The 28,000-nt window shown below is 47.2% G+C and overlaps 5 protein-coding genes across 8 annotated transcripts; 2 read left to right on the top strand and 3 right to left on the bottom strand.

The window, feature by feature from the left end:
• Window positions 1-99: 99 nt before the first annotated feature.
• Window positions 100-8,746, bottom strand: LOC147041484 (inositol monophosphatase 1-like). Of its 3 annotated transcripts, none has more exons than XM_085939229.1 (9): window positions 8,726-8,746; window positions 2,497-2,580; window positions 2,226-2,365; window positions 1,740-1,844; window positions 1,285-1,330; window positions 1,093-1,201; window positions 901-1,009; window positions 425-576; window positions 100-310 (listed from the first exon to the last, which is right to left on the bottom strand). In XM_085939229.1, exons 2-9 carry the CDS (start codon window positions 2,557-2,559, stop codon window positions 183-185), a joined length of 852 nt encoding a protein of 283 aa, XP_085795355.1. In that variant the 5' UTR covers window positions 2,560-2,580; window positions 8,726-8,746; the 3' UTR covers window positions 100-182. The 3 variants fall into 3 exon arrangements, with proteins under 3 accessions (XP_085795355.1, XP_085795354.1, XP_085795356.1); XM_085939228.1 differs by lacking the exon at window positions 8,726-8,746 and adding an exon at window positions 2,884-3,027; XM_085939230.1 differs by lacking the exon at window positions 8,726-8,746 and adding an exon at window positions 2,884-2,942 and having other exon boundaries at window positions 2,502-2,580.
• LOC147041483 (inositol monophosphatase 1-like) lies at window positions 3,250-10,694 on the bottom strand. Its single transcript, XM_085939231.1, has 9 exons — window positions 10,544-10,694; window positions 10,216-10,321; window positions 9,939-10,072; window positions 9,552-9,656; window positions 9,431-9,476; window positions 9,235-9,343; window positions 9,029-9,137; window positions 8,726-8,877; window positions 3,250-7,965 (listed from the first exon to the last, which is right to left on the bottom strand). The coding sequence occupies exons 2-9, from the start codon at window positions 10,276-10,278 to the stop codon at window positions 7,844-7,846; spliced, it is 840 nt and encodes a 279-aa protein (XP_085795357.1). The 5' UTR covers window positions 10,279-10,321; window positions 10,544-10,694; the 3' UTR covers window positions 3,250-7,843.
• Window positions 10,695-11,410: 716 nt separating this feature from the next.
• LOC147041482 (ADP-ribosyl cyclase/cyclic ADP-ribose hydrolase 1) lies at window positions 11,411-14,016 on the top strand. Of its 2 annotated transcripts, none has more exons than XM_085939631.1 (9): window positions 11,411-11,613; window positions 11,865-11,988; window positions 12,071-12,197; window positions 12,411-12,546; window positions 12,622-12,704; window positions 13,195-13,268; window positions 13,353-13,445; window positions 13,544-13,630; window positions 13,693-14,016. In XM_085939631.1, exons 1-9 carry the CDS (start codon window positions 11,580-11,582, stop codon window positions 13,772-13,774), a joined length of 840 nt encoding a protein of 279 aa, XP_085795757.1. In that variant the 5' UTR covers window positions 11,411-11,579; the 3' UTR covers window positions 13,775-14,016. The 2 variants fall into 2 exon arrangements, with proteins under 2 accessions (XP_085795757.1, XP_085795756.1); XM_085939630.1 differs by having other exon boundaries at window positions 11,862-11,988.
• On the bottom strand, window positions 12,926-24,240 carry LOC147041481 (collectin-12-like). Its single transcript, XM_085939629.1, has 11 exons — window positions 24,219-24,240; window positions 23,562-23,612; window positions 18,133-18,255; window positions 16,795-16,881; window positions 15,668-16,711; window positions 15,142-15,606; window positions 14,943-15,079; window positions 14,751-14,860; window positions 14,503-14,651; window positions 13,520-14,417; window positions 12,926-13,400 (listed from the first exon to the last, which is right to left on the bottom strand). The coding sequence occupies exons 1-10, from the start codon at window positions 24,223-24,225 to the stop codon at window positions 14,404-14,406; spliced, it is 2,187 nt and encodes a 728-aa protein (XP_085795755.1). The 5' UTR covers window positions 24,226-24,240; the 3' UTR covers window positions 12,926-13,400; window positions 13,520-14,403.
• A 1,455-nt stretch (window positions 24,241-25,695) lies between these two features.
• tyms (thymidylate synthetase) lies at window positions 25,696-27,946 on the top strand. The gene is made up of 6 exons (XM_085939199.1): window positions 25,696-26,023; window positions 26,101-26,174; window positions 26,486-26,660; window positions 26,875-26,976; window positions 27,080-27,327; window positions 27,405-27,946. Exons 1-6 carry the CDS (start codon window positions 25,828-25,830, stop codon window positions 27,540-27,542), a joined length of 933 nt encoding a protein of 310 aa, XP_085795325.1. The 5' UTR covers window positions 25,696-25,827; the 3' UTR covers window positions 27,543-27,946.
• Window positions 27,947-28,000: the final 54 nt, after the last annotated feature.

Below are 28,000 nucleotides of genomic sequence, written 5' to 3'. Positions count from 1 at the left end.
TACCATACATACATAAACACATTTAAACATAGATATATACACATACACAAATATACACACACACACTTTTTTTCTTAAGGAAGAAGACGTCACTAATGGTTTGTTGCATAGTTGTTTTATTGCGGTCTTGTGCGTGTGTGAACGTATGTGTGTGTGTAAAAACGAGGTGTGCGAGGATCCTTTCATTTCTTAGTGAGCTCGGCGTCGTCCCTCTCCACGGGGAATATTTCGATTTCCTTAATGATACGTTGAGCTATAATGTTGTTGTTTGCCGACACCATCCTCCGGGACATCAAGTCAAACGGCCCTCCTAAATTTTGCCCGGTACAAAAAAAAAAAAAAAGCATCGTTACTATCCCAGAACATTTTCATCTTCTGGTCTGGCCCAGATCAGTCCAGCACCAGCCAGCACCAGCGTACGTACCGTCCACATCCAGCAGCATTCCGCCGGCTTCTGTCACGATCACCGCCCCCGCCGCGATGTCCCAGCAGTGGATCCCGATCTCGAAGAAGGCCTCCACCGCCCCGCACGCCACCAGGCACATGTTGGTGGCGGCCGTGCCGGAACCGCGCAAACTGTGGGCACGCGTCGGTGTCAATTGTTACCGAGAGATGCAAATGAAGCTTCCCATTGGCTTCGTGAACCGGTTGTATTTTTGGACTCCTCTAGATGGCATCGCTGGTTGCCAAGACATTGCTTCTCAATTAAATAGTCATTTGATTGAGAAGCACCGCTTTCAAAAATGGCCAGTCAGTGTGCCTTCAAAGTGCCACCTAGAGGAGTCAACACGGTGGCAAAAAAGTCAAACAAAAAGACGCTAATGCGGCTGAGAAAAATAGATTCAATGAAAACCAGGTCAAAATTCAATATCGGTGATTTTCCGTGAAGCTCCGACTCACCCGTGCACGGGGATGCGCAGGATCCTTTGCATGGTGGAGAAAATCTTGGTGACTTTTTCGGGGCTCCTGTCGGTGCCGTGCTCTGAGATGATGAGGGACTTGTTGATGTCTGGCGAGGAGACAGCGCTTAGCGGTTGCCGGCTGGCGGGGAACCCCCCCCCCCCCTCCAAATATAAAAAGGCGGCGGGCTACCTTTCACATCCGACACCTGGATGCGGTCGTTGTCACAGAAAGCGCCTTTGCCTTTCCTGGCTTTGTACATCTTGTCCTCCAAGCAGCTGTACACCACGCCAAACTCCAACTGCGACATCGGCGGGACAAAAAAAAAAAACATTGAAGCACCGCCGGCGCGCGGAGTCGATTTTCTTTTTTGTGTGCGCTCACCTGCTTTTTGACCGCAAAGGCGATCGACACTGCCACAAATGGGAACCTGTGAACGGAAAAGCGGACAATTTGCATTGAGCGACACGAGATGCGCCACAGGGACAAAGCAAAAAAAAAAAGATGACAATGATTTGAATAAGCTCTAATCTTGTGTCGAGGGTTTGGTCATGTGATGTGCACAATGCATCTTGCGGAGCACTTGTGACGTTAATTTCTCTCGACAGCAGAGGGCGACATTTCACAACACGATGGATGGAAAACTGAGCAATTCATTGGTTGAAATTTTAGCCCACCAATGCAATATTGACCAGAACACGTTGGGGAACATAGTGGGCGAGGTTTTGGGCTTGGGGAAAAAATATGTTGTGTCACTTTACAGCACCAGAAAAGCCATCGTGTCAGTGAAGTCGGCTTCAGGCACTAATGCATCCGGGCAATACTTTTACTTTCCTTACCCATGGACAAAGTTGGTGGTCCCGTCCACCGGGTCGATGATCCACGTGGGTTTGTCGGTCAAGATGCACGGCTTGCCGTTTGCCACCGACTCCTCGCCGATGAAGCTGCAGCGGATATGACACAGAGAGAAAAGTCAGTCAGCGCAAGTGGAAAAGTTCTACATTGGTCGTTGACACCCATGATGATGATGATTCGCCGTCAAACCGCTGTAGGATACTGCCAAGGAGGACTTAATCCATCTCGGATGAATATTTTGTTTGCCTTAATTATCAGTTGCCTCGACTAACGGTCTTAACAGCGTCACACTGGAGTCGCACGACAGTTGGAAAAGTTGTCAAACAATTTCAATCATGGGGCGGTCCAAATTAGAACACGGCCGAGCCGATACAGCTCCAGCTAGCAGGACACCCTTGATATGGGCCGGCCAATTGAAGCTTTGTTTTAAAACACATTCGGGCCTGTCAGGAGTCGCACGTGAGGCTCACTTGTAAGTGTCAGCTCCAAACTCTTCTTTGAGCATGTTGATGATGATCTTCTCCACCCTCTCATCCGTCTTGGTCACCAGGTCCACGGCAGAGCTCTTGATCATCACCTTGATTTCACTCTCGCAAGCTTTCCGAATTTCCTGCACGCAAGAACGCACGCAACATCGGCTGGGGCAACTCTTTGCGATGACATCATCACTGCTACCATCTCACTCCTCAACCCCACCCCACCTCTTAAGAGTTCCTTTTTGCAGGTGACTCACAAACATACCTCACCGGCTTTCCTCGCCACTTTGACGGCAAAATCGTACGCTCTCTCCCACGGGTCTGCCATCTCTTGCTGCTTTGTCTTCACCTGCATTCACACACACACGCAAAGCAATTTTGTTTGGGCGCGTACAAGCAACTACAAGGCACGAAAGAAGAGCGAGGAAGGCCCAGCGCGTGCGGGGGGCTTTCCCTCTCCTCGGGCCGGCCGAGGAGAGCGTGTGTCACAAAAGAATGACTTATGTAACAAACATCCCAAGGCAAACTGCCTTCCTTTTGGAGCGGCCGCATGCAACAAAAAAAAAAGAAAGAAAAAAGAACAACAAACGACAGGATAACATCTGCGCTATTGACCTTGATGCGAAGTGACAACAACGAGCGAGCACCTTACCTTGAGAAGTGATGGAAGAGCAGGAAGAGACCGTGCCGACTTGTGGCGCGGTGTCGTATGCAAAAAGAAAAAGCTAAAATGCCAAAAAGGAGGGTGGGTTCTCTCGTGCTGTCAAAGTAGGAAAAGTACTAGCACCGCCTCACTCACCCACAAAAAAAAAAAAAAAAAACAAGCTCTTCAGCAAGACATGCAAGAACATGATGGCACATTTAAATGTAAGCCAGTGGAAAATTTCCACTGAATCAACAAGCAAAAGTTTGCACGTTTTGGCAAGTTTGGGATGCAATCTGCACGGCTCTGTTCAAATCAAATGAAAAGCAGATGAAGGTCCAGGAAAACAAACCTGCCGGAGCCTCGCAAAGTTTCATTTGCGTCGCAACGACGCTGTACCTCGGTGATTAAAGGCTGCTTCAAACTGCCCGGGGCAAATTAAAAAGAAGTGCCATCGAGCCATGTGCCAATTTGGCTGCGCTTCCAAATGTTGACAAGGAATCAAATGGCAACTGGGCACAATCTTACGGCCAATTAAAATGCCAGCTTGTATCACATGAGCTTTTGACCAAAAAAAAAAAAAAAGTCATAAGTACGTGACATAAATGTATCGGCATGTATAATAGAATAGCAAACAACTGGATGTTAGCCAAATACGGCACGCGTGTACAATTTTTGTCACGAATGCTCAGCGAGCAAAGTCAAACATGAGGCTAGGTTGCTAAACGTTTTTTTGTTGCAATTGCTTCGTCCGTTTGCAACTGTCGCCTCGCTCGACGTTTGGGAAATTGGAGTGATCTCAGCTGCGATTTCAGAAAAATTCCGGCGAGGTAATAGGAGGGGCAAAACAAATACATCCGTCTTGCTGTCCCGCCATGAATAATTGATGGGCAATGACTGATGATTTGGACGCCGACCTCCCGGGATTCGCAGCTGTAATTGAGGCCGAGACGTCGGTCAAGGTCGGGCTCTTGAGAGATGAGCGGGCCCTGCCCCGTTTTTCTCCCACAAACAAAATGTATTATTTAACGGCGAGCGGCAAGGCTGAGGAAACATGCTCCCTTCTAGAACGTTCCAATGCAGTTTCCTTTTGTGTAACTTTTTAATGAAGTGTCTTAAAGATGGCTAAATTTGGTTCAACTCCAGAATTTGAACACAGTTTAGCACTATTAGCCGACAAAGTTGTGCGATGCAAAATGTTAGCGACGTTAGCATGTCCGTTGACTGCTATGGGCTATGTGAATTAGTGCAGATTGGCTAACTGCATATGCTAAACGCTATCTGTCATCCCGAATAAATGTTCGAGTGGTGTCAGGAAGGACATCCGGCAATCGGGCATGAATACAGCGGTAAACAAATCCCCGAGAGAATCTCGCAGCGGCGCCCCCGCGTAGGAGCTCAAAGTCACAAACAAACAGACTATTGTTTACTCTTCTGAATTCAACATCAGCATAGTGCGGTTAGATTTGATTGTTAACAAAAAGAAGGCATTCCAGTGGGCTCTGGCACATGAGCAGTGGCTTTTACAAGGCAGCGTGGAACGTTAATGAGTGCCTGTCATTTGAAACTATAGAACAAGAAAAGGTTGCATAATTCAAGTCATGCCTGCTTTGCTGTCCTTACACTATACGATGAATACAACTTATGTACAAAGAGACATTTTTTGGCCAAGTCTGACAATGGCTCCGGAATTGCACTTGAATGTCAGTGCGGTCCCTACAGAATATTTCTTGCTATCCATAGCCATTTACTTGAAAACGTTATTAAAGGGCGGGCGGGCGGGGGGTGGAGGGAGTGATCCAAGGGGTTGTTTCAGCCTTGTTGTCAGTGAAATTTCCCGTGGGAGATGTAAAATTCCGAAAGGGCAAAATCATGACGGACGGGGAGGGAAGCGTTCGATCGATTTGGCAACGACGGCCGCTTGGTTCGTCACGGAGGTCTCGGAAAAGTCAAGCAATTTGGAGTTCAAGCGAGCCAAAGTGCAATGCCCCCCCCCCCCCCCAAGTCTTTTTCCCACCTCACTCTTCTATGTGAGTGACACTTTGGGTAGTAGCAGAGCTCTTTGCCGCGAATAACATTCAAGATGTGGAAGCAGAACAATGGTGCGCACTTCCTGACAGGCACTGCAGGCGCACAGGAACGCGCAATAAAATCTTTTTCAAAAATACCACACACTCTACGATGACAGCTGCGAAAATTGTTTCGCACCTTTACCGAGCATTTTTCTCTGCAAAGCAATTATTTGGGCAGTTTAGGATTTATAGTGAGCGTTAGCTTGTCTGTTGGCCTAAGTTAGCATGTCTAGGTAACATTTTTGGTGATGCTAATTCAGCAAACAAGGCTTATTATACTAGCTTCGCATTTAGCATCGTTAAACAATGTTAAACCAACTATAGCCTAGCATAGCAATTAAGAGGCTTGGCGCGTGCAGCCGTAGCTTGCCAGCGAATCTTTACCAAGCGCAACGTGCAAGTACACGATGGTCATTGCCACGGCGACGGCCTCCGGTTCCACTCGTTCGTCAGAGAACGACGAGAATGAGCAGACACACCTTGCTAATCGCGGGCGCTCACAGGTTTCATCTTCCCATTGTTATGTAAGGCCATATATTATTTCACGAGCATTCGCGCAATGCATAGAAGGCGGTTCTTGTTGACAGCAGACGTTGCTGTAGGATTTAATGACACGACTGGTCGGGTAGGTGCACTCTGACAAAAACGTCATTTTTGCTCATTTGTTTCAGGACAAGGTTAAACGGGAGCAGTTATTCCAAAATAGTAAGTCACCATAAACAAACAGTAATCATTTGTCATGTCATCAAAACATGAGAGAGCAAGCATGCCGCCTGAATATGAAATAGCTGGCAAATTTTAAGGGGAAATACTGAAAAAATGTTTAACCGATTCCTGGTTCTAACCTCACGTGCACATGAACTAACCAAGTCGACTTAAGCTCCTGGTTTGAACTATGCCTATTGAAAAACTGTTTTATGATATTTCAACTTTAGCACTCAAGCAGTGGCTGTGGCGAGTCGACTTGTTAGCTTTGGTGTGGCGCTATACGTTACAAGCTCATATTTCAACCAAACCTGACTTTGGATGATAATTTGACGTATTTGCACGAGAGGTTGAACAATGCACAGCCTAAGGCATTTTTTTTTTTTTTTTTTTGGTCTCCCCTTCCACGAAGGCGATTGGTCTCCTGATTGTCAAACGAGACATGTAGCAACAAGGAGCGGCAACAATGTCAACGGGGGGGGGCGGCGGGGGAAGGCGTTTATTTAAAGCTTGTAAGATACACATCAAGAGCTCTCTTTTATTTGTGGTTGAATAAATTGCAGTGGCAAACAGGAAGAGACAATGCTAATTTAATTAAAGATTTTGGCGCCAAGAAAGTTTCAGCTTGAGGGGATTTTCTAAAATCACCATTTGTTTCTCCAAACTTCCTCAATAAGAAAAAAAGTTGCAAATAATAGGATTATTTGGATGCAGCAATTTGATGAGCAAGCAAATTTGTGCACGGCTCAAGTGAACTAAGTGGGTGAAAAACAAACAATCGTTTGTGGGATCGACAATGTCGATTGTCGACATGATCGGAGTCTCTTCGCTCTGGACGCATGAAAGGCTTGAGGTTGACGGGGCGGAACATCGCTGACACACGTCACGAGGCCATGCGGGTTTGCCAACAACGTGACAATTACGCAATCGGCTGTCCGCCCATCATACCAGACAACTGACAAGCTCATGACTAACGCCGGCTGAAACGCACCATATGGACAAAAGTATTCAGTCACACCCCTTCCGTCGCTTCAAAGGGAGGCATTATGGACAAGGGGACTTTTGACAAGCACTCATGTAGTGCCTGTAAGGCTGCCAGTCAAGTGTGAAATTTAACAAGCGTGTCAAACTTTTGTTGTTGTGATGTCGCAATTCAACTTATTGACACAATTAATGCCCCGGCAGCGAGTTTCTCCGCCCATGACTCAATAGCTCGACAGGACAAACATCCGCCACTCTCAAAGCACAGGCGGACTACAAAGTGCAAGACAAAAGTTCCCCCATGAAGCAACGTTAGCCCAAATTAGCATTAGCAAAAAACGCAAATGATCAGCACATGAGGTCACAGTGGCTTTTTAAAAGCGTGTTTCTGCAGCTTGGCGATGAAGTGCTGCCTTCCTGATTGAAAATATCATCAAATGTGATTCATTCACAGTCAGGACGAGCTTTGAGAGGAGGTCGCAAAGTTGACAGCGCCAAGTAGCCCTAGCGTCCCACAGCGCTCTGTCACAAAACGAAAGTCATCCTTTGCGTTGCGACAGAACCGCTGAAAAGCCAAAATGGAGCCATTTCAACCAAAGGGGATTTCGAGTGTTCTGCAATTCGTCTTCTATTGTGTCTTTTGACAGAAAACCTTGGGAAACTTTTGATTGGGACATCTGGAAACGGTTTATAAGCTCGGGGGGTGCCTTTGAGCAACAAGGTTCTGGCTCTTTGAGAAAGTTTGTTGCCGATCCAAATGAAGGCTGCCCAAACATTTTCATGCGTACAGAAAATGTGAAGGATAAAAGGGGCGCTTGCTAACAACGCCTCGTTCTTTGCTCGAGTGCCTACTTGATCGGCGACATTCCATCTCGGCGAGTCCCATGTCGGGGAAGTCGTTTTCCCCTGAGATGCGCTCGCAAATCTATGGCATTACTCAGGTAGTCTGTGCAATCGCTGATTGGACAATTCTAAAAAGATTTGACTATAAAGGGATAATCGACTCCATATCTGTTTATCGGCCTTCTTAACTACTAATGTCTGTCCGAATACTTTTGTCCGCAGAATGCACACACATTCTTAATGAGGGTCCCTGCTAGGACGACACGAGGAAAAACACTTCCAATTCAAAAGAGTGAATGCTGAACTAAGCTACTCGCCACAAGACAAACTCAAGCGCTCATTTTTTATTTTATTTTAGTTTTTGGGTCTTAGGAGACATTTGCATCGTCCCTCCCGACGTGGAACTCTGAGATGTGCCCGGCGAGATGCCGGGCCAATGCTGGGGTGCTGGCCGCAATCAGTCGGCGGGACATCAGATCAAAGGGCCCACCTGGGCGACAGAAGACCACAGGACGAACAGCGTCAGCCGTATCGCCAGGAACGGTCCGCCCTCACTCGACCCGCCGCCATGTCAAGCGATGCCGTGGTCGAGAATGACCAACAAGCTCAGATTTGAATAAGACGCGCGGCGTTATGGTTTACGGCACACGTCCTTGACACGCACTGTGTTAAGTAAGGAAACGCTCGGGGAGGGGGCGGGGGGGATTAAAAAAAAGATTTTTGAAAAAGGAACACGATTGTCTTCCTGTTGGCAGATCAAGCTCATTCGATCCAGCGGATGTCTCTAATTTTGTGGTTAGGAGCGGAAATGCCGCTGGAAAATGTCCTTTTAAAACTTGCCAGCATCAATGATAAATTATATTAATGTGGAAAAAACCAAAATATTTGATTTGGGGGAAAACTAGCGATTCCTTCAAAAGTAGCTTTAAAATCACAAGCTGATGGGAGATAAATGAGGACGCCATGTTGGCTCTACTTCCCCTTCTACGTTTGTAAAAAGGTGCCGACTCGAGCGGGTAACGCTGCGGTTGTAGTTGGCCAATGTTGCGCAATAGCACAGGATGTAAACGCTAGCGTGTATTAGCGGCTGGATTGCTCAAAGCTTTAACCACCTTCCAACTTCTCGTTTTGAGAAATCACTCCGCCGACTCCTGTCCTGACTCGCGTTTGCACTCGAGCGATGAGACGGCCGACTCGCAATGGAAAATTACGGTGACGAGGCCTAAGTGTGACAGCCAATCGGCTCTCACCTGAAATGTCCAGCACGACTCCCCCGGCCTCTGTGAGCACGACGGCGCCGCCGGCCATGTCCCAGCAGTAGATTCCCTGATGGTAGTACGCGTCGGCCGCGCCGCTGGCCACTAGGCACATGTTGATGGCGGCGCTGCCCGGCGAGCGGATGCTGAGGGCGCAAGAGGTCGGGAGCTTTTCAACAGCACTTTGTTGGACTGTACAACTTCACACAGACTACTTTTTCCCCCCCTTATAAATTCAGTTATGATATACTAACACAAGCAGTCATGACGGAAAACCTCCTTGGCGCAGGTAATTACCCATGCACGGGGATGGCGAGGATTCTCCTGAGGTTGGCCAACATCATGTCAAAACGCTGCGTATCCTTTTGGAAGTTCACTTCGGTCAGCACCAGGCTGCGGCTGACATCTGCCACGAAAAAAAAAAGGCGGAAGAGGTGAGGGCCAGCTGCTGAGATGTGGGCGCCACCTTCTGGCTGAAATCGGAAACGCCGGCATTCCCTCACCTTCCTGTCCCGACGCTTTGATGGGAAGGCCGTTGCAGAAGGCACCTTTGTCTTTGCGCGCTGTGTACATTTTGTCCTCGATGCAACTGTACACGACGCCAAACTCGATCTGACGACAACAAAAATATCAAAAGTGAACACAATGGGCAAAAGAAAAACACTTGACGACACTTGACTCACAAGCAACGTGACCTACCTCTTTATTCACCGTGAAGCCGATGGACACAGACACAAAAAGGAACCTAAAAACGGAAAATCACTGGCCATAACTTGAGGCAAAACTTGAGCAAGCAACACCTGGGGGATGCGCGGCGTACCCGTGCACAAAGTTGGTGGTGCCATCGATCGGGTCGATGATCCAAGTAGGCTCATCGGTGAGAATGCTCGGGGCACCTGCTGCCACCGACTCCTCGCCAATGAAGCTTCACAAAGAAGAAAATACCATATTTAGTAATAATTTAAAAAAAAAAGTGAAGCTATAAATGACAACACGTGAGAAAATCCATATTATGCAAGCGTTTAAGGGTTAAACCTAAAAATATGTAATAAGAAAACATAAGATAATAAATAGTAGATGGAAAAAACAAATATGCAAAAAATTAACTACTACCAAAAAATGGATCAGCCTTTTTGGTTGACTGCAGCAGGTGACAAATGATTGTCTTCTGCTTGTTCTCCTGTGTGGCAGTGTAGAAGTAGCGTACCTGTGCGTGGGAAACTTTGCTTTGATGGAAGATATAATGAGGCGCTCCACTCTCTGGTCCGTCTCGGTTACAAGGTCCACTTGCGAGCTCTTGTGCATGATGGCGACGTCACCCTGGAGAGCCTCGCGGATCACCTTATGGGGAGCACCACAACAACGCGCCAAGTACCACATGAATGAACAGTGACATAACAGAGAATATGCAACCCCAAAAATAATGTCCATTTCAAGCCAAAACAAGGTGATTTGACGCCAGTTGATGCATTTCATAAAGTCACCTTGCCAGCTTGCTTGGCTACTTCCACGCAGTGGTCCATGCACTCCTGCCAAGGATCATCCATCGCTGATAGTCAATAATGCGATCAAGTCCAAACGCAAATTCTCCTGGCCGAGACACACAAAAAAATGCTCACTCTGTGTCAATATCAACGTCACGCGACGATAATTATATGTAATCGGAACAATGTAGCACTCAAGAGGTTGGGAGAGGCTTAAGAAAACATTCGAATCCGATAAGAACTAGTCGGGTTACATATTTTCAAGATGGCTTGCGGGAATGTCGACAAAATAAACATTGGAGTGTTTAGATCGATATCCCTAACGAACCTCGTGATACGTCGTCGTGTCCCCCGTTTGGACGTCGTTTGAAAATCTTCAACTTTCGATTTCACATCAGCGAAAAATGTCGTATGGCTGTGACACTTCGACAGCTTCCGCGTTTAGCTCCGTACGTGCTCCGATTGGTCATTTGATATCACATGATATTCATTCAACATTCATATTGGCTAGAAATTGATAAACGGTTTGGCCGGTTCTTAAAATCGTTATTAATCATTCCATTAGATGACAAAAAAAAGTGACTTGAAAAGTGGACAAAACGAACGTTTTTTTTGAACTCTTGAAAAACTACAGAATAAATCTCCAAATTAAACTTTTATTTCTAGCCGGTAGACGGCGAACACACCACGCAGGCCTTCGGGCTAAAAAAAAATAAACATTTTTGTGCATTACAATTGTGAAATAGTGTCTGTTACACTCTCTTTAGGAAAATCTCCAATTTGAATTTTTGGAAAGCAATACTAATGTAACCACTTGTATTCCACAAAAATCCCCCAAACCACTCGAATAATTTTGGCTCTTTCTGCGACGACCTACATCATGAAAGGCCATCTTATTCAATGACAGCAATTTTTTTGTATACTCTTCCTTGTCTAGCTGACAATCCTTGTAGCGTTGTAGCGAACCAACAGCCCAGACTTTGTGTCTGGGAAATTGGACATGCCACCATAATGGGAGTCACGCGGAGGCCCAACATGCAAAGTGAGGCATTGGAGGAAAACATCCGTCCTCCCTCCTCACCATCGCGTGTCTGCGTGTTGTGCTTGGAAGTGTCTGCAACGACGCTCTTTTGAGATCATGCAAGTCGCTGCGGTGGAGAAGCACCAAGTGACTGCATCATGGGGAGCACGTGGTTTTTTTCTTCAGTGAATTAGCCTGAAAATAGAGCATCGTTCGTCAAAGTATCAGCCAGTCGAAGGATTCGCATCGCTTGACTTGTGTTTTGGCTTCCTTAAAACGGATCATCTTTGGTGGTTGATGGTTAGAAGACACCGTCTTGAACAGGGCAAAGCAGCGGGTTACCATGGCGACCAACTTCAAATTCAGCGTGGCTGCGTGTAAGTTACTCGGATGTTTTAAAAAAATATATATTATTTCCATGTTTCTATAGCAAACAATGCTGTACCCTACTTGTAGTGCCGTCATTTGGTCGATTTTTGTTTATTTGTGATTACTTTGTGTTGCGAGCATTAAAATTCACTTTTGATTGCTTTACTATCTTCATTTTAATAACATAGCTTGCAGCTGATTGTTGAATGAAATGAGTGAATGGGTGAGTTGCCAATCGTCAAAGTTTTGTTGTCAGCAGGGGTGCTGGCGCTTTGCATGTGCGTGGCACCGCTGCGAAGCCCTTCAGGCACCACGCCCAACATCAAACACATCGTGATGGGCAGGTGCTTCAACTACATCACGCTCGTCAACCCCGGCATCAGGTAAGCCGACCTGCAGCATCCAAAGCGTCTCACAGTTCGACCGATTGAAATTTGCATGTGAACTATTTGCGTGCGCGCGCAGGTCGGACTGCGAGGAGATCTGGCAAGCGTTCGAGGAGGCGGTATTGGGGCAGACGTCGTGCGATGTTGCCGCCGAGCGCTACCGCCGCATGTTTCGAGCCATGCCGCAAATGGCGGCCTGCGACCGGGTAACAAAAGTTTGATGCTGCGCGCGTAGATTTGTCAGTTTACGCACCTATAATTGACTTGTCGCTATTTTGTGGCCTCCTGGAATTTTGTTAAACAGGGTTGGGTAGGTTAATTAAGACAAAAGTAGTGCTTTGCTGCCATCTTACTGCATGAACAGCATCTATATTGAAGCAACTTGTAATGTTTACCAATATATATATTTTTAAATTTAGTTCCTGTTGTGGAGCAAGACAAGGATGCTGATTCAGGACTACACAACAGTGGCGCGTGACCTGTGGACGCTGGAGGACACGCTTGCGGGCTACATGTTCAACGACCTCGTCTGGTGCGGCCAGCGGGAAGACTCGGGTACGTCACTTTCTGTCAGGTGGTCGCCACGCAACCAATGGCCACACCGCACCGTCTCACCGCCATCTCTTTCAGATTTCAATTTCGGATCGTGTCCCGAGTGGTCGGCGTGTTTGCATCATCCCGTGAACTCCTTGTGGAGGCAAGCCTCCAAAAATGTGAGTTTTGCATCAGCAAGCATGTGATGTACAAGAAAAAAAAAAATCTTAAATTGGATTTTTCGGGGCATCATTTACTTTTTTTTGCTGTAATCTTGGGGAATAACCAACAATTTGTCTGCACTTTTTTTTTCAGAGAATCAAGTAGTGTTTTGCAAAAAAAAAAAAAAAAAAAAAACGTGTTTTGGGGTGAAGAATTTGAATGATTATTTTTTGGAGAGAAAAAAAGTTGTTATTTTAGGGGATTTTTGTGCATCTTTACTTTTGCAGAATTCACGTGGTCATAAAAATGTCAAGATGAATATTTTTTTTCCAAGAAAGGATTTGTTATTTTATGGAAGAAGAAGGTCAGGGCAAAAGCTTGTAAATTTTAGAAAGTTGCAAGAACAGTCGTGCTTTCTTCCTGTGATTTTCTTCCTGAGAAAAAGTTGGAATCAGGTCTTATTTTTTCTAAGAATCTTTGTTGTGCTTTTCTTGTGGTGTTTGTCAGTTTGCGGAGATGGTGTGCGGCAACGTCACCGTGCTGCTGAATGGCTCCATTGAGAAGGCCTTCAACAGGAACAGGTCCCTTCATTTGTGCCTCCTTCCAACTCTAGCGTGACTCCTGCTTAATTTCCAAGTTATCCTTGTTTCCCTTTTGCCGTGCAGCATGTTCGGAAGCGTGGAGCTGGACAGTCTGAATCCACTGAGGGTCCGCTATGTGAACATTAAGGTGGTCACCAATCTGGATGGCCCCTTTATGTGAGCACATTCAAATTGTCTTGACAAAAAGTGATTTTTGAACATACACACACAGCTGGTGTCGCACTACTCACAGGCTTCAATTTTTCCTCCCGTAGAGAATCTTGCACCAAGGGCTCCGTCGTTGACTTGCTCCACATCCTGGAGGCCCGCGGATTCCGCTGGACATGCTCCGACAATGACCGGTGAGCCACCATCAACTCACTCTCGTCTTTTCACGGCCTAATTTGGGAAAATGCGTCCGCAGCATTCTGACCATCCTCCAATGCGTCCGCAAGCCGGACCACTCGGCGTGCCAGACCCACGCCGACGGCCAGGCGGTCAAGTGACATATTTTGCTGTCCCGAAACAAACTTTGTGAAAGAGAATCATATTCATACAATTACAGTCAAGTGTTTTTCATGTCTTTTTATATAAAGATTTTCAAATAAAGCTGAATTTTTACAAAATGTTTCTTTTTAAATCTTAGGAAAGATAAATGTATACTTTTTTTAAATGATGTGAAAAGTGTCACATTCTGATAAGGATATCGGTAGATGATTCTGAGATATTTCATAAAAAGATTGTTGGAATACAGAAGAATTTTTGTGTACCAACAAATGCACCTGACAGTTCTTATTTTTGTCCACTCGAGGTCGCTGTGTGTCTTTAAAAGGCAGCCTGGCAAAAAGTGTCCCACTGTAGATAGCGCTTGAGTTGAAGGTAGCAGATTTACCTTTTTAATCTCTTCACAAAAAAAAAAATTCTAAAAAAATTTGCATAGTGAAATATACATTCAGATATTCAGTAAAATGTAGCTTGGTAGATTTGCAAAAACTAGACAGTATATAAAAAAAAATATTGTCCTTCCTTTGGCTGCTTCTGCTGTATTGCACTCAAGGCGTCCCTTTTTTTGTGTGGACCAGAACCTGCGTGGTGTCCGGCCTAGCTGCCGCCCTCACCTGTCCCGCTTTCGCTGCTACGAGATCCCCGCTGAAACACAAAAAGTCCATTTGGAAAATAATATTAATATGAAGAATAAAAGCCACATTTTGTCAAGAGAAATCGGTGGCCGTACGTGTATCCGTCTGTGGCTTCTGGCAAATATAGCTAATGAGGTCTTCACAGGAGAAATCGTTCCACAGGCCGTTGTGGGTGAGGCCGGCGCAGTTCTCACCGCTCTCGTGGCCGTGGCCCCAGTTGTCGGGCTGACCGGGCTTCCACTTCCTGCAGGGGGCGCGCAACATCAAAACACAAACACACTGCGGTCAGACAGCCGAGCTGCAATCGCGGGGTTGTCCATAAGTGAAATCCTCCAGTACTGACGTGAAAGCCGGGTGGCTCCCGTCCAGCCAGCGCCACACATTCTCCTCCGCCCGGTCCGTCAGGCCGATCCAGAAGAAGCCCTTGCCGCTCGTCTGCTTCTGCAGCCATTCCTGAAGACAAATGTCATGAGGGCAATTTTACTTCAAATTTCTTTTCTTTGAACAATATTCTTTTTTACTGAACGGAGCTCACCTGTTCATCCACATCGTGGATGATTACCAACGACGCCGAGCTTCGTTGGCAAGCGGTCATTGCGTCATCGAAGCTGTGCAAGTATTTGGAGAATGTGTAGCACTTGTGTCTGTAGTGAAGCCACTCGGGTGGACAACCTGAAGAACAATCAATCGTACTGTCACAGACACTTTAGTGCGATGACTGACTGCGGTCATACCTGAGGAGGCCCCTGCTGCCTCATCTTGGAGCGACACCGGGCTTACGGGGATGGAAACTCCCGGTGGTCCAGGTGGCCCCGCCGGCCCCACAGGTCCCTGCAGTCCCCTGGGTCCCTGTTCTCCAGCAGGGCCTATCGGACCCCGGATGCCCGGGGGCCCCTGTGCCCCCTGAGGACCGGGCTGGCCGTCTCTACCGGGCAGGCCCGCCGTGCCCGGCTCGCCTTTACCTCCAGAAGGTCCGGCCCGTCCACCGGATCCCCTGGGGCCCTTGGACCCTGGATTGCCTGGGACGCCCGGAATGCCCCTTATGCCCGGAAGACCCGGCGGGCCAGGAATGCCTTGCTCTCCTCTTGTCCCTCGTAACCCAGGGACACCTTTGTCCCCTTTCTCACCCTTCTGGCCTGATTGACCAATTGGTCCTGGAGGTCCTTTGTCCCCTCGTGGCCCTTTGGGACCAGGAGGACCTGAAAAAGAAATGCAGTCTTAGGAAAGGAACATCAATTCCCAGTTTGGAGCCTATCGTACCTTGTAGTATGGTGAAGTTAGTGATCAGTTGGGAGTGCTTGGTGTCCACCAGCTTCATCTCCTCCATGATAATAGAAAGGCTGGTGACCTCTTTATCCAAGCGTGCCGCCAGGTCCTCCTGCTGGGATCGCAGTCCGGCCGCATCCACCCTCATGTCGGCCACGCTGCCGTTGAGGCCGACCAGTAAGTCCGAGTGGCGAGCGACAGTCTCGGAGCACCTACGCAGGCCGTTGAGGTTGAGGTTGATGGCACCCAGGAGCTGCGTGGTGAAGCTGACGTTGCCAGTCACGCGGTCCAGACCCTGCTCCGATTCGTCCAGCCGCACCTCCAGACGCTCCAACTTGGATGAGGTGAAATTGCTGAAGTCCCTCTGCTGGTCCAGGATCTGCTTCAGGGACTGGTCATGGACATCGGCCAAGCCGCTGGTATTCTGCAGTTGGCCGGACACCGAGGCCAGCTGGGACGCTACCTCCTCCAAGCTGTCGTTGTTGGCTTTGGACAGCACCGAGGCGTTTGTCGCCAGAACCTGCAGGTTGTACACTTTAACCCGAAGCCACTCTGTGTCGCTGAGCGTCTGTCTGGCGGTCTGCTCCAGACTTTGAAAGTCGCTGCGGACTTTCTGGACGTTCTGCCCGGTGTCGTCCACGGAGCGGTGCAGAGACTCGATGAGGCCTCGCTGCTGCGCCTGCGTCAGGTTTAACCCGCCGATAGTCAGCAAGACCTGGTTCTGGAGCTTGGCTTGCCGTTGGACCTCCCTCTGCAGCCGGCCCGTGTCATCTCGCAGACCCCCGAGGACGCCGCCGTAGGAGTGCAGGGTGCCGTTGACGAAGCGCAGGGCGGCCTCGTTGCCGTCCAGCAGAGCCCGAACGGAGGCCTGGCTGCTCTGGATTTCCGAACCCAGGTTTTGCAGCTGGCTCAGTTTGAACTGGTCGCTGTGGAGATGCTCCTCCATGGCTAATAGCTGCCTCTGGAGCGCCGACACCTTACTCTTGAAAGCACGGATCGCCGTGGTGGCGTTCTCCGACTTTTCTCCACTCTGATCATCTAAAGAGGGACATTTAATTCTTCTATCAGAAATTTGCCTTATTACAAAATCTTCTCGATACGCGCCGACGATTAGCACTTACCGAGCTTTTTCAAGTCAGTCTCCACGGCAATAATCTTCCCGCCATAATTGGCGATGCCTTCCGAAACGCTGTCCACTCTTTGCACCACTGTTCCCAAAACACGAGACAAAGGTGAGCGTGTACCTCGGTGTACTTTCGTCGAGACATCACTTATGAAAAAGGATCAGCGGAGACCCAAGCAACTTTAGAGCAAATCTCGTAGACATGCAATAACGGTGCAAGTGATTAGTCCAAGTCCCGGGATGAAGTCAAGCAAAGTAAATAACATCAGCTTTAATGAGGTTTACTTTTGGAAAGAGATACAAAGATGCCCTGAGGGGGGTCGGTGACAGAGACAGAGGATGGAGGACCTTCCCCCAAGACAGGAGGTGACCTGCCAGGAGGAGTCTTCAGTAAACAGGGGGGGGGGATCAAAGACAAGCTAGGGGGAGGCCTCTTCACGCCCCCACAGGCGACACGGGTGTTCATTTCCTCTGGAATGCGTCTGGGATTGCAACGAAGCAGCCCGCTGCTAGCGCCAACCTCACCGGGAGGCCACGCTCTTAAAACCGGGGACCACTTTGGGTCTCTTTGCTATCATGATGGGAGATGGGCGCTTGCCAAACAGGACCAGACAGGAGATTAGCCTGGGAAATGCAACTAGTTAGCTTAGCTTCTCTCAAACCGGTTGATGGAGGCCACCAAAAAAAAAAGTGACCCCTCTGCCACTTTCATATCCGAACCAGAACCGATTGGGCCTCGAGACAGACTGACCTTATTTAGCCTTTGCAGAGAGAGGTCACCTAGCGAGAAGTGTGGTGGATCTCGCTACGCGAACATCTGAACCCGTGTCGGCTGAGCCGAGGTTGACGGTTTTGCTCCGGTGCCAGTAAAAACCCAAATTGTCCCGAGTTGCGCTGCATCTGGGATCGATTAGCACGGCATGAAAGCGTGCAGCAGAGAGCGCGAGGGTGACACGGAGACGTAAAGATAACCCCCTGAACATATTAACCTAACTTCACTATTTGAAAAAAAACACACAAGGGGCGAGGCAGATGCATATGTGCATATGGCAATGTTTATGACAATTATGGTCGGGGCATTCAGGGTCCAGTTCCCTGAAAGGCCAAACCGGGCCTCACAACAATTTAGTGGAATCAAAGTTCTGGAATGGACACAAGGCGAACGGGCTTGATCCGCTCGAACTTCTCTTCCTGGTACTGAAGCAAATAAAATGTGTTTATTAGGAAGCTTTTGGAAGGTTGGCTTTTGTTCCCTTTGCGCCGGGCCAAGACTGCTGACTCCAGCTTGACTTTAAAAATGGCGATCCAATTTCAAGTGAAACATCCTGCGTCTTACCTTTATATCCGAGAACGGCGACGGCCACGGTGAGGAGGGTGCACAGCACGTAGAGCAAGGCTATGGAGGTCTTCAGTGCCCATTCCTTCTTACACTTTGTGCACTGGGTGCCCTCCTGGATGGCTGTGGGGGGGTTGAAATTCAATTCATTACATTGTTCTTTTATATAAAGACAAGCAAAGCCCAAACGCAGCCACGAGCTTTGTGTCATGAGCAAGACTCCCACATCTGGACAAACGAGGGCCTGGGGTCTACATGAAACGGTTCCCCTTTGCCCCCCCCACCCTCCCAGGCGGCGAAGGGGCAAGGGGACACCAAAACAAACTCCTCCCCCGCAAAGCTGTTTACACAAATGTTGTTTTTTTTCTCCCTGTGTGCAGCACCGGCAAAACGATTTAAAAAAACGTTGGCGGGGTTTCAGGGCCGAGGAGTTGCACCGCTTGGGAGCGACCACGAGTCTTAACTTCCTGCTTCACCTTGAATTATTTATTCATTGCTCTTATTTATTCATTGTATGTGCCTTCTTGTTTGTACTTTTTGTGATATATATATATATCAGTTAGGAGGGTGCCGGTTGGATTCCACCTCCGACCCTCCCTGTGTGGAGTTTGCATGTTCTCCCCGAGCCCACGTGGGTTTCCTCCGTGCACTCCGGTTTCCTTCCACATGCCAAAAACATGCTTGGTAGGCCGATTGAGCACTCCAAATTGCCCCTAGGTGTGAGTGCGAGTGCGGATGGTTGTTCGTCACTGTGTGCCCTGTGATTGGCTGGCAACCGGTTCAGGGTGTCCCCCGCCTACTGCAGAAAATGGATGGATAATATGTTATATGTCTTGTCACCGTGGGATAGAAGGAAACCAAATTTGGATCTCTTTGTGTGTCTTGACATGTGAAGAAATTGACAATAAAGCAGACTTTGACTTTGACTTAAGCGCAGCAGGGGCAATTTCTTCATTTCAAACGTTTATTTACTGGCAATAGCTGTCAGGGTTTCCGTGGTAACAAAAGCGATGAGGTCACAAGCGCCGGGCCTCCCTTTTAACGCTCTCAACAGACTTGCAGGAGCCGGATCGAGTCGTAAAGGACAAATCGATGAATTAAGGCATGACAATGAAAAGTAATTGAATTAGTGAGTAAACGTCCCCGTCCGAATTTATGCAACCCCAAACCTCAACGTGGGGGGATTGCGCAACATTTGGCAAGTTTGTGAGGTCCCCACGATGACTCATAGACATTTTGGTTTTCTGCCTGCACTGCCTCACAATGGCACGTCAGTTTTTGTGTGTGCGCTCATCGACTCGCACGGTTGACTTTTGGTGACCTCGCAGGGTGGCCTCGCTCCAAAAACAAACTCCGAATAAAGACAACTTCCACGTATGTTGAATTGGCCACAACCAGGATTCCCAAACTGGATAGCGCGGTGGACTAGTGGTTTGCATTTTTGTTTCTCAGTTCTGACGCTCTGGTCAGAACTTGCTGAATGGAGTTGAGCATTTCTTTCTACTTGCCAATGATGCAATGAGAGGAAGTGTGGAATTAGGGTCCAAATTCCTCCAAGTTCAAGGGAGGGCTCTGGGGTCTTGGTAAAAATAAAAAAAAGTGTGGCTTCAGTTTTATGAAGCTTGATGGAAACCAAACGCTTGCATCACGTGGGCTTGCGGTCGCGAATGAGTGTTAAAAAAACGACCGCCAGAAAACCACGCTTTTTTTTTTTAATCTCTGGAAGGTAAGAAATAGAACACTGTGATGGATGAGCTGTTGAAGCCCGTTACAGTCATCCACACGAGATTCGCCAAGATTGTGACATCATCCAGTGAAGGAACGAGGAAGACTTGTACAAGGCCTTTTGGACAGGCTGGTTCAAAAAATAGAGAGAGTGCAGCAGATTGTTGACACAAAATGCCACAAAAAAATGAATATCTGTCAATAAAAAAGTTTGTTAGCATCCCAGCAGCATCCAACACTCCCTCGCTCCATTTTCAGTCCCCCACCTCCCTCAAGAAAGATTTCGAAAGACAAACAAGTCGACTTTCCAAAGAACTACTTCAACAGCGGAGTCGGGATCGGGAAGCGGAGGGGATTTGAGGGGCCCGCCGAGTGACTCGGGCTTCGGTTACAAAGAAAAACATAGCAGTTGAAACACTCCGAGGCTCGTGTGTGTGTGTGTGTGTGTGTGTGTGTGTGTGTGTGTGTGTGTGTGTGTGTGTGTGTGTGTGTGGCCTACTGGCTAAAGAGCGCCTCATTAGCATCTAGAAAACGACAACACTAAACGCAATGCGATACCGGCAAAACGAGGTCAGCATAAAAATCCGACTCGGGAAGATTTAATCGACTAAAAACAACATCATTCAAAAGCTGCTGTTCTTCTGGCAGCTTCCACTCCAACTTTGATCATCTTTAACTTTGAGGTACAAAAGCCTGGAAAACATCTTTGTGGTCCAAAAGGCAACTTAGATATCTCAAAGGCAACGGTTTCAATCCCAAAAAGTGAAAAATGTCCCGATGCAGCCAAAGCTGAGGCAAGTGCTTCAAAGTCAAATAAACAGCTTCGTGTCGCTAAGACGGAATCAAATAAATAACATGCTCGCTCTGATGAGCAGCTGGGATAATAAAAGACGACCTCCTCCCCAGGAAAAAGCCAAATTCGCCGCATGTCTTTCTCTGCCTGGCTTGGCTGATGGAAACATTTTGTTCTTCTGATTAAGTTCGGCTTCTTGAATCACCACGGAACTTAACATTAAAGAAAAAAAAACAACAAAAAAACTACCCGACCCTCTCGGCCTTCGAAATGCTAAACGCAAGCTACCTCCGTGTCCAAAAACAGAGTCCAGCATGAAACAATTTGCTATTCAAGATACGGAGTTGAAATAGCTGACTCATCTCGGTTCTTCATCTTCCAAGCGAATGTAAACATGCCAAGCTACGGTTCCTCTCCTGCTGCGGAATCCAGGAAGTCATAAAAGAATCACGCAGAGTCGAGTAACATTGAATCGGATGTGACCGAGCGAAAACGTTTATATTCGGCTCTTGTCGTCCACTCCAGACAAGATGATTCCGTGGCAGAATGATAAGTGAGAACTTAATGATAAGTGAGAATTCACAGCCGTGTGGAGTAGCAGAAAATACCGGCCAAAGTGTTTAGAGCAGACAGTGGCATCATTGCAGATGTCGCACCAACGACAACTCGGACCGAGCGTGGAACCTTCAATGACACGGCCGAGCTTCCAAAAGCAACACGAGCGACCGGCCGGACGGACGACGATGGAAAAGTTAAGAGGCATCGTGGGTGCCTTCTGGGTGGCCTGGCATGTCTGCGGTCTGGGAGTCAACGAGGGGGCGGGGCCTTCCCGATCGGAACCACGGCAGGCGCCACCTTAGAGAGCATGAGCATGTCGGATGAACCCGCACCAGAACACTCAGAACTTGGACAGAAATTTTTAGCTTCCAAACCAGTGTTGATTTTGGCATCTCAATTTTTGTAGTAAAATTAAAACGAATCCCCAAATCCATTGTTAAAGTGCGTCTGTGTGTTCTGCTGCTGGGAAGCTCGCAAATATAAAGCCATTACGTCAGGTGAGGCACCGAACACGAGTCCTTGCTTGCCAACACTTTTATCGCATTTCCATAGGAGACGCTAAAAGAACACAGGTGCCTCGGATTGCTTCCCGCTGTACCAAATCAATGAGTCAGACCTTGGAATGGAGAAAAAAAACGGAAAAAAAAACAGCAACGACTCCCCTGACATCTGCATGCGGGTCACGTCAAGGACAGGGAGGTCGTTACGATGCGAGTCGCAGAAACGGAGGCCCGGCGGGTCGGGAGTGCTTTTCATCATTCGCAAAAGAAAATATCAAAGAGGAGGAAGGCCACACAGGAAACAATTGACTCATCTGGTTTTTTGCCTTCTTATGGAACTGACCAATCCTGACTCCAGTTTTATCTCAGGTTTCTTCCTGTTTCAGTTCTTCCTTGCCCGGGTGTCTCGCTCCAGCTGACTCTTGTAACGTCCAATCTCTTATCTTGTCAGCCAGGAGCTGATGGCTCTACTTCCTGCTCTGGCCTCCGACAGCGGCTGCATCTCTTCCAGCTTCCCCCACTTGACTCCCTTCCCGTCTGCCCCGGGATGAAATATCGCCTTGTCGGCTTTCCGTCTCGCCTCCCCGCCGCCGGGCTGTACATCATCTCATTTTTTGTTTACACGCGTTCACACCCGAATATGACATACGAGACATGCGGCTGACGTTGAACAGGATTTGTTTCTGCTCTCTCGTTGTTGTTGTTTTTTTGCTGTACGGTGAATCCGTCTGACAGTGAACAAGTCAAAGCGTTCAAATGTATAAACAACCGCGAGGCAGAACGAAAGAATACCACAACAAAACACTGTATGTTAAAAAAGACAACCACAAAACCACTGCAGAGACAATCCCAAATTCCTGGCACGCCATCAAATACGCCCGAGCGTCACATGACCGCTTGTGTTAAACTCATCACGCCGCTGAGTGATGGGAACAACACGATAGAATGTTTGGATGGACCAGTTGTTGCCTTTTAGGCGTCGGCAAGAATAAAATGATTTTTGACGTGCTGACACATGCGGTTGGGAAAATCCGTGCTATACAATCCGATGGGCTTCGTACCCGTGTTAATTAAGTGGGCGTGGCTTAATAAGGAGCACCCCTCCACGTAGTTGCAGTGAGTTGTGTGTTAACATTTGCACTTCCAAATGGCTGAGCAAGCTGAGTGTGCGTGTACGAAAAAGGCTCAGTCAGGTGGAGAGCGTTCGTTTTACCTCGACGACGCCCCCCCCTGCAAAGAATAACGAACACGTTTGGACCTTGAGTACCGTGGCAGCCATCCAAGCCTGCCAGATGATTTCACTCAGTGCACGTACAGTGTGTGTATGTTTTATCTGGCATGCAATTCATACAAATGTCTTTTTTGTGCATTTACGTAAATCTACCTCATGTGCGCATACCTTCTGCATGATGTTTGGGTAAGATAGAGAACGAGAACTTAGCGCGGTCGCCAAGCTAATCGTAGATCTCGGAGGCTGAAAAGTGCGGAGGTGGAAGAACAACAGCAAAGCAAAACAATCCTGTCCAGAGTTTGTCAGAATAAAAGACTTCCCCCCGCGCACCTCATGGCTTTCTAATCTAAGCAGCGGCTCCGACTGCAGGCTGGCAAAAACAAACAGGATGCTCCTCCTCGGCTGACTCGGATGACGAGGAATGGGTTTGAAAAGCATTTGAGGGCTCCTCTGCTTTGAAAACCTCCCCCCAAAAGACGTAATGCCGCCAATGTGTGAATGACAAAAATATTTGACCTTGCTCCAAAAATTGCAACGGAGCATCCCGGCGAGAAGTTGTGGATCAGAAAATGCCTATTGTGTGTATCGGTGCAGAAAATGTGGGCCAGAGGAGTTTACTCACCAAAGCGCTTGTATCCAAAAGACTGTACTTCCTCCTCGTCTGCAAAGTCGTCTGCAAGACATCAGAAACACATAAATTGCCTGAAATTTATTTGAAATGTTTACATGATACATTGTGATGACAAACAATCTTTTAAGATTGTAGAAATCTCTCTTGGGTTCCCCAAGACCAGGATTAGAACATTATGGTTTAATGGTAAACAGATGGTTTGTGTGTGGGTGAGGGGGGGGGGGGGGGGGGGGTCTCATGGGGAAGGGACTGATGAGATGACTTGGTGAGGGAGGGAGGGGTCACTTTACTATGAAACTCGTATTGATGTCAAGAATGCATCACTTTGTGGCACTATTGCAGGAAGGTGCTAACAATGCTACCATGCATTTTTTTTTCTGACACCAATAATAATGACTCAAAAGTTTTGAGTCAAAACCACAGTAAGTCCCTGTAACATTTCCCGCATTTGGAAGATTAACGCTGCCCGTAAATATACGGAAAAAGTCTACAGACCTCAATTAAATCTATTGCACATAACAGAAATAAAAATGTATCCAAATAAGTACTTAAAAGGTCTAAATGGAAATGTACCGGTTTTGAACCTTAAATAGACTTATGTCACATAATAATGCTAATGATGATGATCATGATGAAGGGAAATATTACCTTTCATTGCGTTTTGATAGCTCACCGGGACAGAAGAAGACACGAGGATCGCTGTCCGTCACTTCATGCGCATCTCAGCATCAGGCACAGAGTGGAACAAACGCAAAAGGTTTCCCAAGTTTACGAACGACTATTGCTTAAAGTGATAATAACAATAATAACAAATCAAACCAAAGAGGTAATAGGGATCTACACTTGTCGTTGGAATCCCATCGTTCTGATGCTTCCGTCTTCTGCGGCACTGATGGGATGTTTCTGGTTCTGTCTCCTCACGCTGTCTCTTGACTGCGAGAAGTCAAGCGAGGCGTTACAACTTCCGGTGTTGTTTTCAAAATTAAAGTCAAAAACGGAAATTCGGCGTTTGACATTTATTAGTTCGTCAAAAGCTATGAAAGGCAGATAGATTGTTGAAAATGGGTTTAAACGTGTATATGATTTTGAAAGTCAAATTTTAACATTAGAAAACATGAACGTATGTTCATGGTTTGTGTTTCATGCACATACATGCATTTTCTAATTATTGTATTATTAAACTATGGAATATTAAACATTTGACTCCTCATATTTTGATGACTTTTGATTTTTCTATTCATCCACGAATGAGCTGGTCAATCCGTCCGTTTCCAAAATGAAAAATATCCCTCGAGCACAAACGTTTGCCCACCCCTGGAATAGGCTGTCCTGCAGGCTGAGTTGACCCGTCCAGAGCATCACTCTCCCACCAGGTGCTTTCAACTCCTTCCTGCCCCCGCACCCCTTGGGGGGGGACACTGCTCCAAATCAGCCGGAGATGAGATTAGGTTACCAGGCGGTGATGGCAATCACGTTGCCACGCTCCCTCAAAATCTGGTGCTCATTACAGTTAATTTCTTAAAAAGGCCGCATTAAACACGGATTGAGCGACATTTTCCTGCTCACTTTCTGTGGTTTTACACATTTGGCTTGCTTTTACAGTTGTGTGAATTGTTTTGTGTGTTGTCTACACTTTTTATTTCGGGTTTTATGAGGCTTTGAATGCATTGAGACTTGCATATTACCTTATGACACCTTTGAGTCCTTGCACGTGCTAGAGAAGTCTCTGCGTGCAGTTGTAAGAATACGTTGTAAGAAATAAGCACACAAACAAAACAAAAATCCATATGTCATCTACACTTCAGAAAGCAGTGCTTTCATATGATCAAACACTACCAAATGAAGGGACGAGATTAGACTAGACTGTTGGCCATCTTGCGAAACAGGGACATCTTGTGGCAGTTTTGGAGATTGGCGACTAAGTGCCTTCGAAACCTTAAAACGAACATGATTCACTACAATCGCAGCTGATGAAAGTTATAGTTGAAAGTTAAAACGTCTCTCTTTTGACCACATGGTGTCAGAAGAAAGAGTTTTTCAAGAGTAACTGTTCACTTTAAATCAAGTTCAACCGGGTGTTTAGATTTACGGCAAGCGCCATTTTTTTGTTCTCGCGAGACTTCACCCCAAACAAGGAACTACTTCCCGTTCTGCAATTGGCTTTGGGAAGTCCTGCAGCGCCATATTCAAGAACACAATTGATACATTTACATTTCTATTTGTCTTTCTTCCATTCGTACGCTAAACGCCCTGTACGATGGACCCACCAAGCGGGGAATCCTGTGGGAATAACTCACAGGAAGAACAAAAGAGCTTGCCGGGTTTATTTTGCGACGAACGGGGCTATCTGAACCAAGTGGAGTTCATTCTGGAGCATGGCCGCAAGAAAGGAGACCGAACAGGTACCGGCGTCATCTCTGTGTTCGGTTCCCAGGCTCGGTACAGCCTCCGCGGTAAGTCGGGCTCGCTCGAACACAAGCTTCTCTTTCAATCCATTGTTTCTAACTTGCGCCTCTGTTTTGCTTTATAGATCAATTTCCTTTGCTGACAACCAAAAAAGTATTTTGGAAAGGAATCCTTGAAGAGTTGCTTTGGTTTATCAAGGTGGGTCTACGAGGGGAAGGCAGACGTGGCCATTTCATTCTAAATTCCTCAGGTTTTTTTTTTTAATGACAGTATATTTGGTTGAGTAATTTAACGTTGACTTTAAAGTTTAAATCCTCCCTGTACCCCCACACCACAGACAGAACATTTAAATATCATCTCAAAGTTGCATTTCAATGATACCCATTTCAAGATAAATGGTATGATTTCGTTTTGAGGTGGGGGTGCAATGGTACTGACAAGATGCTGGTGTGATTGTGTCAATATCTCATTGTCAACGGTTGTATGTTCCATGATTTGTGTTTTGCCAGGGGTCGACGAATTCCAAGGAGCTGTCAGAGAAAGGGGTGAAGATATGGGACGCCAACGGCTCGCGCAGCTTCCTGGACAAGTGTGGCTTCACTGAGCGCGAGGAGGGCGATCTGGGCCCCGTCTACGGTTTTCAGTGGCGCCATTTCGGCGCCGAGTACACCAACATGCACGCCGGTACTACTCCCGTAGCTTTTTAAATTCTTTAGAGCCTCCCGTGAGTGTTTCCCTCAGTGGTGGTGGTAGCAGTTGAAATTATGAAATATCGATTTAATTTTTACGGGGGGGGGGCATCCGGATGCTGACGGCCTCGTGTCTGTTTAAATAATAGCTTCAATGAAACTTTGGAGTGACTCGACAGACCTTCATTTTGTCTTTTTTTCTACCTCAGATTACACGGGGCAAGGCGTGGACCAGCTACAGAAGGTCATCGACACCATTGAGAGTAACCCAGAGGACAGACGTATCATCATGTGCGCGTGGAATCCTAAAGGTGCAGACAAACTCACCAAGTACACACCTGCACGCTGTAGACATCCATTTAGTTTTTGTTCACCAACTTTTCCTTTGTACCTTTTGATTGTGTGATGTGGCAGACCTGCCACTGATGGCGCTGCCGCCCTGCCACGCCCTGTGCCAGTTCTACGTGTGCGACGGCGAGCTGTCGTGTCAGCTGTACCAGCGCTCGGGCGACATGGGGCTGGGGGTGCCATTCAACATCGCTAGCTATGCCCTGCTCACGTACATGATCGCGCACATCACGGGTCTTCGGCCGGGCGACTTTGTCCACACGTTGGGTGACGCCCACATCTACGTCAACCACGTGGAGCCGTTGAAAGAGCAGGTATTCTTCGGAAAGCCACACAATCGGTCTCTAGCCTGCCTGGATTCTCATTAACATTGCTCTCGCTTGATTGGCAGCTGCAAAGGGAGATCCGCCCCTTCCCCAAACTGAAGATCCTGCGAAAAGTGGCGCGCATTGACGATTTCCGCGCCGACGACTTTGAGATCGTTGACTACAACCCTCACCCGTCCATTAAGATGGATATGGCTGTGTGAGGCCTGTCGCTTTTTTACTCAGAAATTGTCAAAATAAATGCTCATAAACACCTCATGGAGTAGATGTTGCAAAGGAGACAGTCATGCAGACAGAACTGATGAAGACTCCTCCTCATATTCAGTAAGTTGTTGGAATATTATAATTTTTTTGTTTGAGGAGAAGAATGTAGGTCTTATGTAAGTGCTTAAAACTGGCGGCCTAGCTGTCAAGTCATCCAAGGGAATTTGATGTGGCTCTGGTTATTATGGCGACTAAACTCAAGTCATTCGGCAAACCATAATGTCGCGCTTTTCAAGCCATGTTTAAAAAAAATAAGCAGGAAAGCTAACCTTCTTTTGTACTAATGTGTAAAAGTCAGTTGTGTATTGAAAATGTTATTTAAATAAAGTGCGGTGAGCTTTGATTTACATGTTTTTTTTTTATCATTGTCTAGCATCTATAAATGACAAGCAATGTG

Source organism: Syngnathus leptorhynchus, chromosome 19, assembly GCF_054491065.1.
Source record: "Syngnathus leptorhynchus isolate UIUO chromosome 19, UIUO_Slep, whole genome shotgun sequence".
Taxonomy (NCBI): Eukaryota; Metazoa; Chordata; class Actinopteri; order Syngnathiformes; family Syngnathidae; genus Syngnathus; species Syngnathus leptorhynchus.
Note: the sequence above shows the minus strand (reverse complement) of the source record. Positions and strands in the feature narration are given on the sequence as shown.

Coding starts and splice junctions, on each gene's coding strand:
- LOC147041484 (XM_085939229.1), bottom strand. CDS start 2,559: ATGGCAGACCCGTGGGAGAGAGCGTACGATTTTGCCGTCAAAGTGGCG. Junction 1,331..1,739: donor ACCACCAACTTTGTCCATGG/GTAAGGAAAGTA, acceptor TTCCGTTCACAG/GTTCCCATTTGTGGCAGTGT. Junction 1,202..1,284: donor CCTTTGCGGTCAAAAAGCAG/GTGAGCGCACAC, acceptor CCGATGTCGCAG/TTGGAGTTTGGCGTGGTGTA.
- LOC147041483 (XM_085939231.1), bottom strand. CDS start 10,278: ATGGATGATCCTTGGCAGGAGTGCATGGACCACTGCGTGGAAGTAGCC. Junction 9,657..9,938: donor GCAAAGTTTCCCACGCACAG/GTACGCTACTTC, acceptor TTCTTTGTGAAG/CTTCATTGGCGAGGAGTCGG. Junction 9,477..9,551: donor ACCACCAACTTTGTGCACGG/GTACGCCGCGCA, acceptor TTCCGTTTTTAG/GTTCCTTTTTGTGTCTGTGT.
- LOC147041482 (XM_085939630.1), top strand. CDS start 11,580: ATGGCGACCAACTTCAAATTCAGCGTGGCTGCGT. Junction 11,989..12,070: donor CTCGTCAACCCCGGCATCAG/GTAAGCCGACCT, acceptor GTGCGCGCGCAG/GTCGGACTGCGAGGAGATCT. Junction 12,547..12,621: donor CGGCCAGCGGGAAGACTCGG/GTACGTCACTTT, acceptor CATCTCTTTCAG/ATTTCAATTTCGGATCGTGT.
- LOC147041481 (XM_085939629.1), bottom strand. Junction 18,256..23,561: donor TTTTGGATACAAGCGCTTTG/GTGAGTAAACTC, acceptor ACCCCCCCACAG/CCATCCAGGAGGGCACCCAG. Junction 14,652..14,750: donor GGGAGCCACCCGGCTTTCAC/GTCAGTACTGGA, acceptor CGCCCCCTGCAG/GAAGTGGAAGCCCGGTCAGC.
- tyms (XM_085939199.1), top strand. CDS start 25,828: ATGGACCCACCAAGCGGGGAATCCTGTGGGAATAACTCACAGGAAGAA. Junction 26,661..26,874: donor GTACACCAACATGCACGCCG/GTACTACTCCCG, acceptor TTTCTACCTCAG/ATTACACGGGGCAAGGCGTG. Junction 27,328..27,404: donor TGGAGCCGTTGAAAGAGCAG/GTATTCTTCGGA, acceptor CTTGATTGGCAG/CTGCAAAGGGAGATCCGCCC.